The sequence below is a fragment of the Pipistrellus hanaki genome (genome assembly GCF_964339955.1).
Source record: "Pipistrellus hanaki genome assembly, chromosome: X".
Classification (NCBI taxonomy): domain Eukaryota; kingdom Metazoa; phylum Chordata; class Mammalia; order Chiroptera; family Vespertilionidae; genus Pipistrellus; species Pipistrellus hanaki.
The window spans coordinates 9,516,978-9,533,083 of NC_140524.1; the positions used below are offsets into that span (position 1 = coordinate 9,516,978).

Consider the following 16,106-nt stretch of genomic DNA (forward strand, 5'->3'; position numbering starts at 1 on the left):
AGGACAATAGGCTGGGCCTTAGGAATGGAGAAGAGAAGTGAGAAGCTTTCTACCTGTGGATCCTCCTATATGCATCCTGCTCCTCTTGGCACAGGATCTTGGGCAGCTCAACTGCTGATTCAAGGCACACTTTCCCAATGCTCACATGAGGTACAATATGGATTGGGATTTCAATTCTCTCATACCTGCAAGACAATCAATCCAAGTCAGTTTTTTGTTTGTCTGTCTCAAGCTTTTTGAGGTATAATTGACAAATAGGAATCCTATATAATAATCCTATATAATAGAAGGGTAATATGCAAATTGAACAGCTAAATGAAGGGTTGCTATGATGTGCACTGACCACCAGGGGGCAGACACTCAACACAGGAACTGACTCCTGGTGGTCAGTGCACTCCCACAATGGGAACACTGCTCAGCCAGAAGCCCAGAAGCTGGGTTCAAGCCTGGCAAGTGCCTCCATGGCAATCAGACATCCCCTGAGGGCTTCTGGGCTGCGAAAGGGTGCAGGCTGGGCTGAGGGACAACGCCCGCCCCCCCACGAATCTCATGCACCAGGCCTCTAGTTATATATATTTAAGGTTTACAAATATATATATATATATACTGTGAAATGATTACCACACTCAAGCTAATCAACATATTTATCACCTCACATAGTTACCTTTTTTGTCGTGAGAACACTAAGATTTACTTTATTAGCAAATTTCAAGTATATAATATAGTAGTGTTAACTATAGTTATCCTGTCGTATATTATATCTCTAGAATTCATCCTGAAATTTTGTATCCTTTTACCAACACTTCCTCTGCCATCCCAACCCTAACAACCACCATTCTAGTCCCTGCTTCTATGAGTTTGACTATTTTAGATTCCACATATAAGTGAGAGCATGTAAGATTTGCTGTTCTGTGTCTGGCTTATTTCACTTAACATAATGTTCTCCAGGTCCATCCATGTTGCTGAAAATGGTATATATTCATACATATACACACATCACCTTTTCTTTATCCGTCTTTTCCACTGACAGGCATATGTTTCTTCTAATTTGTTGCTATTTCAAACAATGCTACAATGCTATAATAATAACAATTATTATAAGAAAAAAATTTTAAACATTCTTTGCTTCTGTTTCCCAGTTATAGATAATCAGCCTGACTTTCATCTTTGCATCCTCAGTGCCTACTTGGCATATAGCGGATATTAAATTATTGGTAAGGTTTTTTTTTCTAATTTAGGTTTAATTGAATTTAAATGAGGAAGCTAACCAATGCAAACATTTGAATGAGATACTGTAATTCTAAAGTTAAGTTTATGGCACAGCAAAGACAATAGTCTATATAAATCCATACTACTCCACATACTTGGTGTTTGATTTACAATTCACCAGAAAAAGGAAAAGTAACAGTGTAAATCAGAATAAATGCAAGAAATGCCGGGCAGGCCCAGCTGGCATGGCACAGTGGTTGAGTGGAGACCTAGAAACCAGGATGTCATTGGTTTGATTCCCAGTCAGGAGATGTGCCCAGGTTGCAGACTCGATCCCCAGTAGGGGGTGTGCAAGAGGCAGCCGATCTCATCATTGATGTTTCTATCTCTCCCTCTCCCTTCCTCTCTGAATTCAATAAAATTATATATATATATATATATATATATATATATATATATATATATATATATATATATATTTCTTTTTTCTTATTTAAGAAATTACAGGACTGTGAGGATGTAATTGCAATTAAAAGACTGCTTGCATGACCCTAGCTTTCTAGGTCCCCAATACCCAAGATGCTAAAGAGATTCTAGCCGAAACTGGTTTGGCACAGTGGATAGAGCGCCTGCCTATGGACTGAAAGGTCCCAGGTTCTGTTCCGGTCAAGGGCATGTACCTTGGTTGCAGGCACATCCCCAGTAGGGGGTGTGCAAGAGGCAGCTGATGCATGTTTCTCTCTCATTGATGTTTCTAACTCTATCCCTCTCTCTTCCTCTCTGTAAAAAATCAATAAAATGTTTGTTTGTTTTTTTAAAGAGAGAGAGAGATTCTAACTCATCACGGAGATGCTAGTGGAAATAAGTAGACTATATAATTCTTAGTCTTACCAGTGAGAGAAATAAAATGAAACAAAACAGCCATAACCGTTTTTGGCTTGCTGGATAGAGTGTGAGCCCATGGACTGAAGGGTCCCGGGTTCGTTCTGGTCAATGGCATGTACCTCAGCTGCAGATTCAATCCCCGGGCCTGGTCAGGAGGCATGAGGGAGGCAACCAATCAATGTGCCTCTCTCACATCGAGGTTTCTCTCTGTCTCTCTCCATCCCTTCCACTGTCGAAAAATCAATGGAAAAAATATTCTCAGGTGAGGATTAACAACAAGAAAAAGAAACAAAACAATCAATTTCCTGGACTAGAAATTAGCCCACCAATACATACATACATCTCTGTCATACTTACTCTGAGCTCTTTTGGGCCTGAATGGATTGAAAGCAAGTGTAGAGTACCCGGCCAGTCTACAAAAAAATAAATAATAAAAAAAGAAAGGTCATGCAGAGAAGGATCAATTCTGAAAAAGGTGAGCTCTAACCTCAAGTTCAAAGACAGAGATCACAGAGATGGAATATGTCATAAATCAGCTTCTGTAAGTATCATATAACTAACTCAACACACAGTGGCCACAATCATATGGATGGACTTGGAGAGCATCACGCTAAGTGAAATAAGCCAGCCGGAGAAAGATAAATATCACATGGTCTCACTCATTTGTGGAATATAATGAACAACATAAACTGATGGACAAGAATAGAGCCAGAGGGGGGAAATAATATTTTAGAATGTAATAGAAGTAATTCTGCTACTTGCAGATTTTTAATATTTCCTACAACTTTTGTGATATCAAACTATATTAGTACAGTTTTGGTAATATTAGTATACTTAAAATCCTTTTTTTCTTTAAATATTAATGTTTATTGCATGTAATAATATATTTAAGATCGTTTTTCTTGAATAATTGGTGTTTACTATATGTAACATTATATTTAAAATTGTTTTTCGTGAGATATTAATGTTTATTGGGTACATTATATAAGATAATTTTCTTAAAATATTAATGTTTATTGCATGTAACATTATTATATTTAAAATCATTTTTCTTTAAATTAAAAATAAGTTCCCTCGCCGAAACTGGTTTGGCTCAATGGATAGAGCGTCGGCCTGCGGACTGAAAGGTCCTGGGTTCGATTCCGGTCAAGGGCATGTGGTTGCGGGCACATCCCCAGTAGGGGGTATGCAAGAGGCAGCTGATCGATGATTCTCTCTCATGGATGTTTCTAACTCTCTCTCCCTCTCTCTTCCTCTCTATAAAAAATCAATAAAATATATTAAAAAAATAATAATAAAATAAAATAAAAATAAGTTCCCATTTGAAAAACAAAACAAAACAAAACACACAGTGGCCACAATCAAACATCTGCTCATATGATAGAAGAGAACTGCTCATAAACATGAGAACCAAGAAGCTAAAAACAAGAATATTCAGATTGCTCTGTTGGAAGCCAACACACTTATTCAATAGCCATTTAAAATGACAACAAATGAATTTATGATGACAAAACCAAAAGCATTTCAAATGAAGTATAAAGTTCAAAATACTGAACTTCAGCATTTGTGGAAACGTGATTTTATGGCCCGACCAACGTGGCTTAGTGGTTGACTATGAACCAGATCATGGTTTGATTCCAGTCAGGGCACATGCCTGGGTTGTGGGCTCGATCCACTGGGGGCTGTGCAGGAGACAGCCGATCTGTGATTCTCTCTCATCATTAATGTTTCTATTTCTCCCTTCCTCTCTGAATCAATAAAAATATTTTTTCAAGGTGATTTCATGAAGAATATTCATTGCTAACATAGATTTTGAGAATATAACTGATGAGTTAACGATAGGACTCACTTGATATTGTTGGCAAAATTCATACCACCAATGTTAAAAAGTAATTTTCTTTTTGTCTGGCCAGGATTGGTTTGGCTCAGTGGATAGAGCGTTGGCCTGCGGACTGAAAGGTCCCGGGTTCGATTCCGGTCAAGGGCATGTACCTTGGTTGCGGGCACATCCCCTGTGGGAGGGGGGTGCAAGAGGCAGCTGATCGGTGATTCTCTCTCATCGATGTTTCTAACTCTCTATCCCCCTCTCTTCCTCTCTGTGAAAAATCAATAAAATATATTTTAAAATTTTCTTTTTGTCTGAATGGACACAGCAAAATCTCTTAACATGAACATCAAATTCAAACATAAGCACTCTAAATAGAGAGTGGCAAGACTAGCCAGCCATTGATCAGGCTGCTTACCATCTCTGAGCTTCAGTGTGCTCATCCATAAAATATGGATACTAATTGGCTTGTTGTCAGGATTAGAGCATATTTATGTAAAACACCTAATAAGTATGTGCCATACAATAGGTGATAAATGGTAGCACTTGTTACTGTTATTAGTCATCAAAATATATGCAGAATCTGGCCCCTTCGATTTCCTCCGTTCCTCCCACTATGGCCAAATCTCCATCATTTCTTGCAAGATTGAACTAACTTCTGAACTTCTTTCATGGATGCCATGGATTCCATAGCTCTCCCCCTCCCCACAATCCCACCCTAATCCCTATCCAAATTATTATTAGCACAGTCACCAAAAATTTCCCATTAAAACATAAAATCACCCTCTAGTGCAGTGATTTTCAGCTGGTGTGCTACGGCACACTGGTGTGCCGCAGGAATTTTTGAAATGTGTAATATCTGACTAGCCGGGGGGCACTGACTTCTTTCTCCTTAGAATGTCAAATAAAAAATGACAACAGCTGCCAGCTGGCATGGCTCGGTGGTTGAGCATTGACCTATGAACCAAGAGGTCATGGTTCGATTCCTAGTCAGGGCACATGCCTGGGTTGTGGGCTCGATCCCCAGTAGGGGACGTGCAGGAGGCAGCCGATAAATGATTCTCATCATTGATGTTTCTATCTCTCTCTCCTTTCTTCTCTGAAATCAATATATATAATCTCCCGCTCACTTCCCACCAGGGGTTGAGTCCGCAACCCAGGCACGTGTCCTTGACCAAAATCGAACCCAGGACCCTTCAGTCCACAGGCTATGCTCTACCAATGAGCCAAACAAGCTAGGACAAAAAATATATATATATTTTTTTAGCCGAAACCGATTTGGCTCAGTGGATGGAGCGTCGGTCTGCGGACTGAGGGGTCCCGGGTTCGATTCCGGTCAGGGGTGTGTACGTTGGTTGTGGGTGCATGCCCGGTGGGGGGTGTGCAGGAGACAGCTGGTCGATGTTTCTCCCTTATCTACGTTTCTGGCTCTCTGTCTCTCTCCCTTCCTCTCTGTAAAAAACCAATAAAAATACATTTAAAAAAATATATATATATTTTTTAAATGACAACAGCCAACACAACAATAGCTATTTGGTATGAATGAATCAAAATTATACCTATTTCATTTGTCAGATCGGCAAAAGAAAAATATTTTTCAGTGTGCCACAGAATTTTGGTAGTTAGTTCATGTGTGCCATGAGATGAAAAAGGTTGAAAATCACTTCTCTAGTGGCTTCTCAACTCAAAGTCAAGGCCTTACAAGATCTGGCCCCTGTTATCTTTCAGACCGCATGGTAGCATAACCAAACGAGTTCTCATCCAAACCAGGACACTTCCAAGAAGTAGATTCACTGCACAGAAGATGGGGGGTTGGGGAAAAACTGGGGCTGACAGAGGCATCCTGGGACACGTGGTCCCGGTCTTCCTCACCCCGCTGCAGCCACGGTGACTCCCTGGAACATGACACTCACCTCGGGTTCTCTGCACTGGCTATTTCCTCTGCCTAGAACGCTCTTCCCTCAAGAAATCCAAAGTCTTACTCCCTCACTTTCTTCAGGTCCTGCCTCAATGACCTTTCTCAGTGAAACCTTCCCTGGCCACCCTATTGAAATTGCAAAAAGATTTTTCTCGCCGAAACCGGTTTGGCTCAGTGGATAGAGCGTCGGCCTGTAGACTGAAAGGTCCCGGGTTCGATTCCGGTCAAGGGCATGTACCTTGGTTGCAGGCACATCCCCAGTAGGGGGTGTGCAAGAGGCACCTGGTGGATGACTCTCTCTCATCGATGTTTCTAACTCTCTATCCCTCTCTCTTCCTCTCTGTGAAAAACCAATAAAATATATATTTAAAAAAAAAAGATTTTTCTCCATTCTGCTTAACACACACACACACACACACACACACACACACACACGTGCATATGCAGGCACACACACACATTACCTTCGTGTTTTTATCTTCTATGAAACAGGAAAAAATAAGTCCTACGAAGCCTTGATCCATCATCTGATACATGGCTTGTGTGCGAACATCTGAAAATGAAAATAAAAATCTGCTGTCAATAAGCTGTATCTCATAGCCATAGAGATTTAAAAGTGATATACAATCCTCCCAAGATGCAGATTCTAGAGGCAGAAAAGGAATATATCTTCAGTACAATATGGCTGTCTAAGTATAAATATTTGACTATAAATATTATCCCCAAAATACTATGGGATATCTGCAATTAAATTAGAAAACTTATTAATAACTCTAGGCTGCCTACCCCAATACTAGCCCTTCTATGAAACATAGCATAGAAAAAGAAAAATGGAAGACTTAAATTAGCCCCCAAAACTTGATAATTGCTTCTAGGGGATCCAAAGAGAAAGGAGGACACTGGAAGGAGACAAAAAAGATTTTCTAGGGCCCGGCCACCATGATTCAGTGGTTGAGTGTTGACCTATGAACCAGGAGGTCACATTTTGATTCCTAGTCAGGGCACATGCCCGGGTTGCAGGCTTAATCCCCAGTTGGGGATGTACAGAAGGCAGCCAATCAATTATTCTCTCTCATCATTGATGTCTCTCTCTCTCTCTCTCTCTCTCTCTCTCTCTCTCTCTCTCTCTCTCTCTCCGTTCTCTCTCTCCTTTCCTCTCTGAAATCAATAAAAAAATTTTTTTAAAAGATTTCCTAGAATAAACTTTTTGATGGACAGCTTCCGGGGAAGTGACTATATTAGACTTGATACTAAAAATCAGAAGCATAGGCCTATTACAGAGGAAATTCTTACACAGGAAACCACTGTATAGAAGTGATTGCAATAGAATTGAATTCAACATTTCCAAGAGTAGAAACAAAATCTCATTACATGTTTATGCAATTTTTGAAAAGGAAACCATAAAGAGGCATCAAATAACATTTGTAAGGATGAGTTAAAAGATTACCAAAGACTGAACAGAGGCAAAATCTAAAGATCTGAAGGGTTCAGACCATTGTTTATATGAAGGATACAAAACATCGGGTATTATAGCAAAACACTGCAGTGTGTGGTTTGGTCCAGTGACTTATACCCACTTCATTTGTATGTTCTTTTATTTTAAAATATATTTTTATTGCTTTCAGAAAGGAAGAGGGAGGGAGAGACAGACATGATAAATGATGAGAGAGAATCACTTATCGGCTGCCTCCTGCATGCCCCACATAGGATTGGGCTCAAAACCTGGGCACGTGCCCTGACCAGGAATCAGACCATGACCTCCTGGTTCATAGGTCAACATTCAACAACTGAGCCATACCACCAGGCAGCAATATGTTCTTATACATTCTTTTTATTTATTTTTTTTATCTGGATTGGGACTTCTCCCCACTGTCTTCCTAAGAGTGAGACCCAACAGTACCTAGAAACTGTTGCTGAAACTGCTGTAGAAAATAAGTAGCATTGTATAAACGTCTCTGTACTGCTCTAGGACCTTGGTAAAATTGTTAATACCTTTAAGCCTATCTCCTCATCTGTTAAATAAGAATAAACATCATCGCTATGTTCACAGGGCTTTGTACTTTTAAAATTGCACAGTGCCTAGCACATCAAAGGTACTTCATAAGCATTCTTTCCATTCCATTTCATCCACAACCACTGCTGAAGAACGGCTATCTGAGTCTGAAAAAGATTACTGTCCATACCATCCTACCCTCAGTGCTTTTATCAAGATCACCAACGATCTATTCTTGGCCCTCAATTTGCCCGGTTGTTCCCTCCTTAAAGCTGTCTTTCTTCACTTGGCCTCCCACTCCCACTCTTTCCCTATGTCCACTTACCTTCGTGGCTGATATTTGCCAGTCTCTTGGTGGATCCTTCCCATCTGGCCTCTCCTGACATAGTGGCATACCAAGGACTGTACTCACTCCCGGGGGATTTCATCCTGTTCCACGGCTTCCTACTTCATCACTATCCTAACCACTCCCAACTCACACCCAATAAACTCTAGTCTCAGACTTCTACCCCAAACTCCAGAATCACAAAGTGTCTACCTGACACTTTGACTTGGTTGTCTGACTACAGTGCTACTCATTCAAAATGGAGTGCTAAAACTTTAACTCTATTAAAAAATAATCAATATGATGTAAACCATTACTTTTAAAACATCTTCTATAATAAAAGGGTAATATGCAAATTAACCGTCACTCCATCACAAAAATATGGAGGCGCCCATAGCAGCCAGGGCACTGGATACTGGTGACCAGCCCCAGTGTCCCACATGCTCCGGCTCTTAGAGGGAGGGTAGACAGGCCTCTGGGGTGTGGGACGCTGGTATCATTGCAGGCAGGATTAAGGGACCCCCCCCCAACCCGGGGTGCACGAATTTCGTGCACTGGGCCTCCAGTAGCACAATAAAAATTAGGACACCTGTTTATGGATAGTTAGTTAACTTTTGCTTTAAAGCAACCATAGCCCACATAATGGAAAAGGAAAATCATACTCATGTCTAAGAACAGTAAACACTGCGACCCCCTACTTACCAACATGTGAAGGCCAAACAGTTATATGAGGATGGGAGTGATACCAGCCCACCACTCTCATGGGACGACCTGTTAGTTCAGCCAACCTGTGTGTTTGTCAAGGTATTTTCAACTTGTGGAAATAAAAAGCAGTGATGCTGACAAGGGCTCAGAAAGTATCCTGAGGTTTAAAACAGTTTACAATTGAATGTCAGTAAAAGGTCGATACCCAGAATTACCCAGACTTCCTACTTAAAAACAAAGGAGTCTCTCTTTTTTTAAAATGTGAAATCTACTCGATTGCCATTATTGTATACAGTTACATTCTCTTTAGCTAATGTTTGATCACTGAAATACTTATCACTGTGATGTCTGAAACACTTTGCTAAATCTTTGGAAGTCACTTACATCATCAGTTGGAGTTATTCTTCTGTCCTCTCTCTCTCTCACTCCATCCCAATCCCATTTTTTGAAAAATACAAGATTTTAAAAATTCATTTGTGCCAAAACCGGTTTGGTTCAGTGGATAGAGCGTTTGGCCTGCGGATTCAAGGGTCCCAGGTTCGATTCCGGTCAAGGGCACGTACGTTGGTTGCGGGCACATCCCCAGTGGGGTGGGGAGGGGCGTGCAAGAAGCAGCTGATCGATGTTTCTAACTCTCTCTCTCCTTTCCTCTCTGAAAAAAAATCAATAAAATATATATATTTTTAAAATTCATTTGCTTTCTCTCTGGCAGGCTACTAATGTGAACAATAGCAACCAGGCTGGTTTTGTTACAGGATAGAGAGAAGCTAGGAAATTTCCAGGGCAGGAGGAATAGGGAAACTGAGACAGGCAAGTTCAAACCAGGCCAAAGCGGGTGGGCAATTTGCAGCTGGCCTGCAAAAAAAACAAGCTATTATCTTCCCAGCCAAGGCCACTTGAGAGCAAATGGTTAAAAGCCTCCGTGAGGAAGGAATGCAGGAGAGGAGGGGGACAGAAGAAAGGGAAGAGGGGGTTTTTACTCCCCAGGCAGAGACGCCGGGAGTCTCAAGGCTTGGAAGATAAAACTGCCCCGAGCCTCTCATGAATTCCGGCAAGGCCACAACAAAGTTAAAAGGGACCTTGAGAATGAATCTCGACCAAGATATTCAACAAGAGGATCTTTGAAACCTATCGACAGGAGGGCGTTCAACGCCTCGAACCCTTGCCACGTACTCACTTTTCCGGGTTAGCAGCTGATTGAAATGAAACATATTTGCTTCTTTAATACATTCGCTTGCCTTCATGGCTTCAATAAATTGGCTTTGTCACAATGCAGTCAAGTGCAATTTTCTCATTTAAATTCATTTCATTTTTTAAAAAATATATTATATTGTTTTTTTACAGAGAGAAAGAGAGGGATAGAGATTTAGAAACATCGATGAGAGAGAATCATCGATCAGCTGCCTCCTGCAAACCCCCCACTGGGGATGTGCCCGCAACCAAGGTACGTGCCCTTGCCAGAATCGAACCCGGTACCCTTCAGTCAGCAGGCCGATGCTCTATCTACTGAGCCAAACCGGTTTCGGCTAAATTCATTGCTATGAGAAGACAAGACTCGAGGCTGGGGTCAGCCCTCTCCCTCTGACTCAGGAGCTGTCCCGTAATTCTGGTGTCTGTGTGAGTTGCCTGTCATGTGTGCAGAGATCAAATGAACCTAGTTCGTCTCCCCACTTGTCTAGAAAGAGCCCCACAAAGGAATCCTTTCCTCCTTTGTTCTGGAAATAAAAATTTCCCAGAATTCGGAGGCTCTAACTTGAGATAAGAACTTAACTCACAGCCCTGGCTGGTTTGGCTCAGTGGATAGAGCATCAGCCTGTGGACTCAAGGGTCCCAGGTTCGATTCCGGTCCAGGGCATCTACCTTGGTTGCGGGCACATCCTTGGGGTGTGTGTGTGTGTGTGTGTGCAGGAGGCAGCTGATCAATGTTTCTCTCTCATCCATGTTTCCAACTCTCTATCCCTCTCCCCTCCTCTCTGTAAAATAATCAATAAAATATATTTTTTAAAAAGAACTCAACTCAGAGATAAGCTCTCCTCTTCAGATGCTGCTTATTAAGGCTATCGCTGCGAAATGTAAAATGCTGGCTCACTTCCCTGCGGCTTACATTAAAGCACAATAATCCTTTTTTATATGATTGAGTCTAAGAAAGAATACTTTTTTTTAGAGATTTTTTAAAATATACTTTGTTGATTTTTTTTTTTTTTTTTACAGAGAGGAAGAGAGACGGATAGAGAGTTAGAAACATCAATGAGAGAGAATCGTTGATCAGCTGATTCCAGAGAATCTTTCCAAACAACATAGACCAAGACAGTAAAGAGCCTAGAAATTAAATGATCCAAGGAAAACTGGGGAAGGCGGGCATAAGGGACTGAAGAGGGGTGGGGGGTGGGAGAGGACGAAGAGATTCCTCATAGAGTTCACTGTCATAGGATTTGACCTTGGGATTTCTGGGCACTTAAGAGAAGGAATGTTAGAAATCTCTAATCCTTCAATAAAAGCCATCCAAAAGGACAGGGGTTGTCAAACTACGGCCCTCGGGCCACATGCGGCCCGCAGAGGAGTCTGATCCGGCCCGCCAGGTTTTTTGGGCAGTGAGCGCAGCCGAGGTGTTACAGTAGGAATTAGTAGTTCATATAGTCCGGCCCTCCAGCTCTCTGAGGGACCGTGATCTGGCCCCCACTTTAAAAAGTTTGAGGACCCCTGCAAAAGGAGAAGTGGACAAAGATTCTGATTAATTGCCTGGCCGGTGTGGTTCAGTGGTTGGTTGAGCATCCATCTCTGAACAAGGAGGTTCGATTCCTGGTCAGGGCACATGCTGGGTTGCAGGCTCCATCCCATGTGGGGTGTGTAGGAGGCATCCGATAAATGACTCTCTCTCATCATTGATGTTTCTGTCTCTCTCTCCCTCTCCCTTCCTCTCTGAAATCAATACAAATATTTTTTAATTTTTTAAAATAACATATCTCTCTTTTTTTTAAAATATATTTTATTGATTTTTTTTTACAGAGAGGAAGGGAGAGAGACAGAGAGTTAGAAACATCCATCAGCCGAAACCGGTTTGGCTCAGTGGATAGAGCGCCGGCCTGCGGACTGAAGGGTCCCAGGTTCGATTCCGGTCAAGGACATGTACCTGGGTTGCGGGCACATCCCCAGTGGGGGGTGTGCAGGAGGCAGCTGATCGATGATTCTCTCTCATCGATGTTTCTAACTCTCTATCCCTCCTCCTTACCTCTCTGTAAAAAATCAATAAAATATATTTTAAAAAAAGAAAAAAGAAAAAGAAACATCCATCAGCTAGCTGCCTCCTGCACAGCCCCCACCTAGGATGTGCCTGCAACCAATGTACATGCCCTTGACTAGAATCGAACCTGGGAACCTTTCAGTCTGCAGGCTGACACTCTATCCACTGAGCCAAACCGGTTTCAGCTATTTTTTAATTTTTTTTTTGAATTCTGCTTAACCAAGAAATTGGATCTAAGGGGCAAATGTGAAAACTGGGAGTGACCAGGAAGAAAACGTGGGAACCCGCCTCCTAAAGCAGGCTAAGGTAGCAAACAGAGGGCCCTGGCTTAGCCACCCAGAGCACAGAAAAGCTGCTCAGGCAGAAACCGGTTTGGCTCAATGGATAGAGCGTCGGCTTGGGGACTGAAAGGTCCCGGGTTCGATTCTGGTCAAGGGCATGTACCTTGGTTTTGGGAATATCCCTAGTAGGGGGTGTGCAGGAGGCAGCTGATGGATGACTCTCTCTCATTGATGTTTCTAAATATCTCTTTCCTTTCCTCTCTGTACAAAATCAATAAAATATATTTAAAAAAAAAAGAAAAAAGAAAAAAGAAAAGAAAAGAGAAAAAGAAAAGCTGCTCAGCCATCACGAAGGATATCTCCGCCTCCGTTGAGGCTGCTGACAGTTGCTCTGGCGAAATTTCCACTCGGTCCTTCCTCTTATCAGAGCGTCGCAAGATGATGACAGAATGGATGTGGACAATTCTGACGGTGTCGACCTAAGGAGACATCCACAAAAACGTTTGCTTTTGTCTCTCTCCAGTATCTCCCCCTGCGATTACAGAACTGCATTGCGTTACGTTCTCAGGTTAGAGATTCCAGTTTAGAAAGCTGACATTCTCCCCACGTAGAGTGGAATGTTTCAACTAAAAGCCATCTAACCTCACCATATATACTTCCGAACCAAAAAATACCACAGCTGATATTTAGGTCAAGGAAGGACTTTTTGAATGATCAACGTATAATCATTTGATTCACAACTACGTGCGAGACACTGTCACACCAAAGAATACAATTTTCAGAGCGCTCAAAATTCAGCTGTTTCAAATGCTAACTGTCTAGTTCAGGGGTCTTCAAACTACGGCCCTCGGGCCACATGCGGCCCGCAGAGGAGTCTGATCCGGCCCGCCAGGTTTTTTGGGCAGTGAGCGCAGCCGAGGTGTTACAGTAGGAATTAGTAGTTCATATAGTCCGGCCCTCCAGCTCTCTGAGGGACCGTGATCTGGCCCCCACTTTAAAAAGTTTGAGGACCCCTGGTCTAGTTGAACAGCAGCACGTTCATTTACTACATTAGTAAATTAATGCTACAGAAGCTCAGAGGAAAGGAGTCACTTATATTAGAAAAAAAATCTTCATAGAAAAGGCAGACAAGCGGTTGTATTTCCTGACTGCTATGTGTGCACGCATGTGTGCATACATACGTGTGTGTGTGTGTGTGTGTGTGTGTGTATAGAGTTTCTGAAGATTCCAAGTGGATGCGGGTGATAAGTTTGGGAGACAAGCTGGCTAACTGATTTGAAGAGAAAACGAGATGGAATGGCAGATAGTAAGCTGAGACCTCAACTGCCAACCCCTGACCTGCGGGATGAAGTGGACAAAGGAAAATATTTCAGATTGCCTGGACATGAAGGGATAACATAGTGGACTAACTGGATGGCAGAGACGGAAGAAAGAGATGGGAGATTCATCAAGAAGGAGGAATCCATGAGGTTTGGTAGCTTATGGGCCATGGGGGAGAGAAGACAGGAAAGGTCAAGGATGACTCTGAAGTGTTTAAGGTTGAAATGGTGAAACGGGAGGCAGACTGAAGTTTAACAAGGATCAGGACGGAAGGAAGGAAGGAAGATGAGCAGGCTGATCTGGGAGGAGAGGATGCAAATAAAAGCAAGGAGCAGTGTGGAGAGACAGCCCAGAGGTCCAGGCCTAAATCAAGGGGGGGGGGGGGGTTCCCGCGTTTGGGATGGAGCACAATAAGAGGAGCCAGGAAGAATGGCAGAGGAGTCCAAACCAGAACAATGAAATGGTTTGAAAGTTTCAAAGGAAAGATGGGGGTGGCGTTTCCAGATGTTGCAGGGACGTGGGTAAAATCGAAGAGCAGATTTTTAAGCTACAGACCTACACAGTGCAGCAAGCACAGCAGCCATTATGTAATGTGGCCATTGAGCTTGAAATGTGGTCCTGTTTCATGCCCTTGTCTACCTGGTGAACTCTCTCACGGATGAGCCTTTAAAAGCTCATCCTGTAAAGAACTGATCATTCTCCCCTGTCACACATTTTTTAATAATACAAATACACATCTGTGCTAGAGTTTGTATCATGTTGTGTTCTCTTTGTTGACATAATTTCCCCCTCTACTGGAATATAAGATCCTAAGAGCAGGGAACATGCTTTAGTTATGTTTTTATCCCAGTGAGCATACAGCGTCTGGCAGGCGCAGAGTACACAATCTAGAAAATCAAGGGCAGAGACAGAAAGACACGTGACCTTCCCAGGAGCAACAAGACAACGAGCTGACTTTTCACTGTAGTTTTGATTTGCATGTTCCCTGCAATTTTTTATTTATTTTTTTATTTTTGTTAAAACCCCCCCTCCCCCCCGCAGGAAAGAGAGAGAGAAAGAGAGAAACATCAATGTGGGAGAGAGACATTGATGGGTTGCCTCCCACATGCACCACCATGGGGACTGGGGATCGAACCTGCAATCCTTTGGAGCATGGGGCCCATGCTCTAACCACTTAGAAACACGGCCAGGCTTCCCAGAACCATTTATTGAAGAGGCTTCTTTTCCTCCATTGTACCACCTCACACCTGTTAGAATGGCTACTATCAACAAGATAAGTAATAACAAGTGTAGGAGAGGATGTAGAGAAAAAGGAACGCACATTCGCTGCTGGTGGGAATGTAAACTGGTACAGCCACTATGGAAAACAGTGTGGCTCAGTGGTTGGCATTGAGCTATAAACCAGGAGGTCACAGTTCAATTCCTGGTCAGGGCACATGCCTGGGTTGCAGGCTCAACCCCCAGCAGGGGGCGTGCAGGAGGCTGCCAATCAATGATTCTCTCTTGTCATTGATGTTTTCATCTCATTCTCCCTCTCCCTTCCTCACTCTGAAATAAATAAAAACACATTTTAAAAAAAAACAACAGTATGGCCGAAACCAGTTTGGCTCAGTGGTAGAGCGTCGGTCTGCGGACTGAAAGGTCCCGGGTTCGATTCCGATCAAGGGCATGTACCTTGGTTGTGGGCACATCCCCGGTGGGGGTTGTGCAAGAGGCAGCTGGTCGATGTTTCTCTCTCATCGACGTTTCTAGCTCTCTATCTCTCTCCTTTCCTCTCTGTAAAAAAAATCAATAAAATATATTTAAAAAAAACAAAACCCAGTATGGATGTTAACTCAAAAAATTAAGAATAGAGTTACCATATGCCCCAGTAATCCCTCTCCTGAGTATCTACACAAAGAATTGAAAACATTTATTTGCAAAAATATATTCATCCCTATGTTCATTACAGCATTATTCATGGTGGCCAAGACATGAAAACAACAGAAGTGTCCCTAAATAGATGATTGGATAAAAATATGGCACATATATACAAAGATGAAATAATGCCATTTGCAACAACATGGATGGATCTTGAGAATATCGTGCCAAGCAAAATAAGTCATAAAAAGTCAAGAACCATATGATTTCGTTCATGTGGGATAGGGGTGTCGAACTCAATCAGAGAAGGGGCCAAAATCTAAAATCCAGCCTAAATCACAGGCCGAATGGTTTACTGAACAGTCATAAACTGACAATGTCATAATCTGACAGCGGAGTGCAGTGATGACAGCGCGGTGCGGGCCACATTGCAAGGCCTGGCGGGCTGGATTTGGCCCGAGGGCCTTGTGTTTGACACATGTGATGTGGGATATAAAACTAAAAGCAACAAATGAACAAAAAAGAGAAACAAAACAAAAAAACA

General features: G+C 42.4%; 2 protein-coding genes across 3 annotated transcripts in view; one reads left to right on the forward strand and one right to left on the reverse strand.

Annotated features, from left to right (window-relative positions):
* BRCC3 (BRCA1/BRCA2-containing complex subunit 3) overlaps positions 1-16,106 on the reverse strand; it is a 35,973-nt gene that overhangs the window by 7,055 nt on the left and 12,812 nt on the right. For both annotated transcript variants that reach the window (XM_084871145.1, XM_084871146.1), the window contains 5 exons: positions 12,741-12,861; positions 8,858-8,944; positions 6,302-6,390; positions 2,452-2,507; positions 54-185 (listed from right to left, as the gene is read on the reverse strand). In XM_084871145.1, the coding sequence (XP_084727271.1) occupies positions 54-185; positions 2,452-2,507; positions 6,302-6,390; positions 8,858-8,944; positions 12,741-12,861 (485 nt within the window). The remainder of the gene's footprint in view (positions 1-53; positions 186-2,451; positions 2,508-6,301; positions 6,391-8,857; positions 8,945-12,740; positions 12,862-16,106) is intronic.
* F8 (coagulation factor VIII) overlaps positions 3,226-16,106 on the forward strand; it is a 162,876-nt gene continuing 149,995 nt past the window's right edge. The window contains exon 1 of the mRNA XM_084870984.1: positions 3,226-3,253. The gene's annotated coding sequence lies outside the window, so the exon portion shown is untranslated. The remainder of the gene's footprint in view (positions 3,254-16,106) is intronic.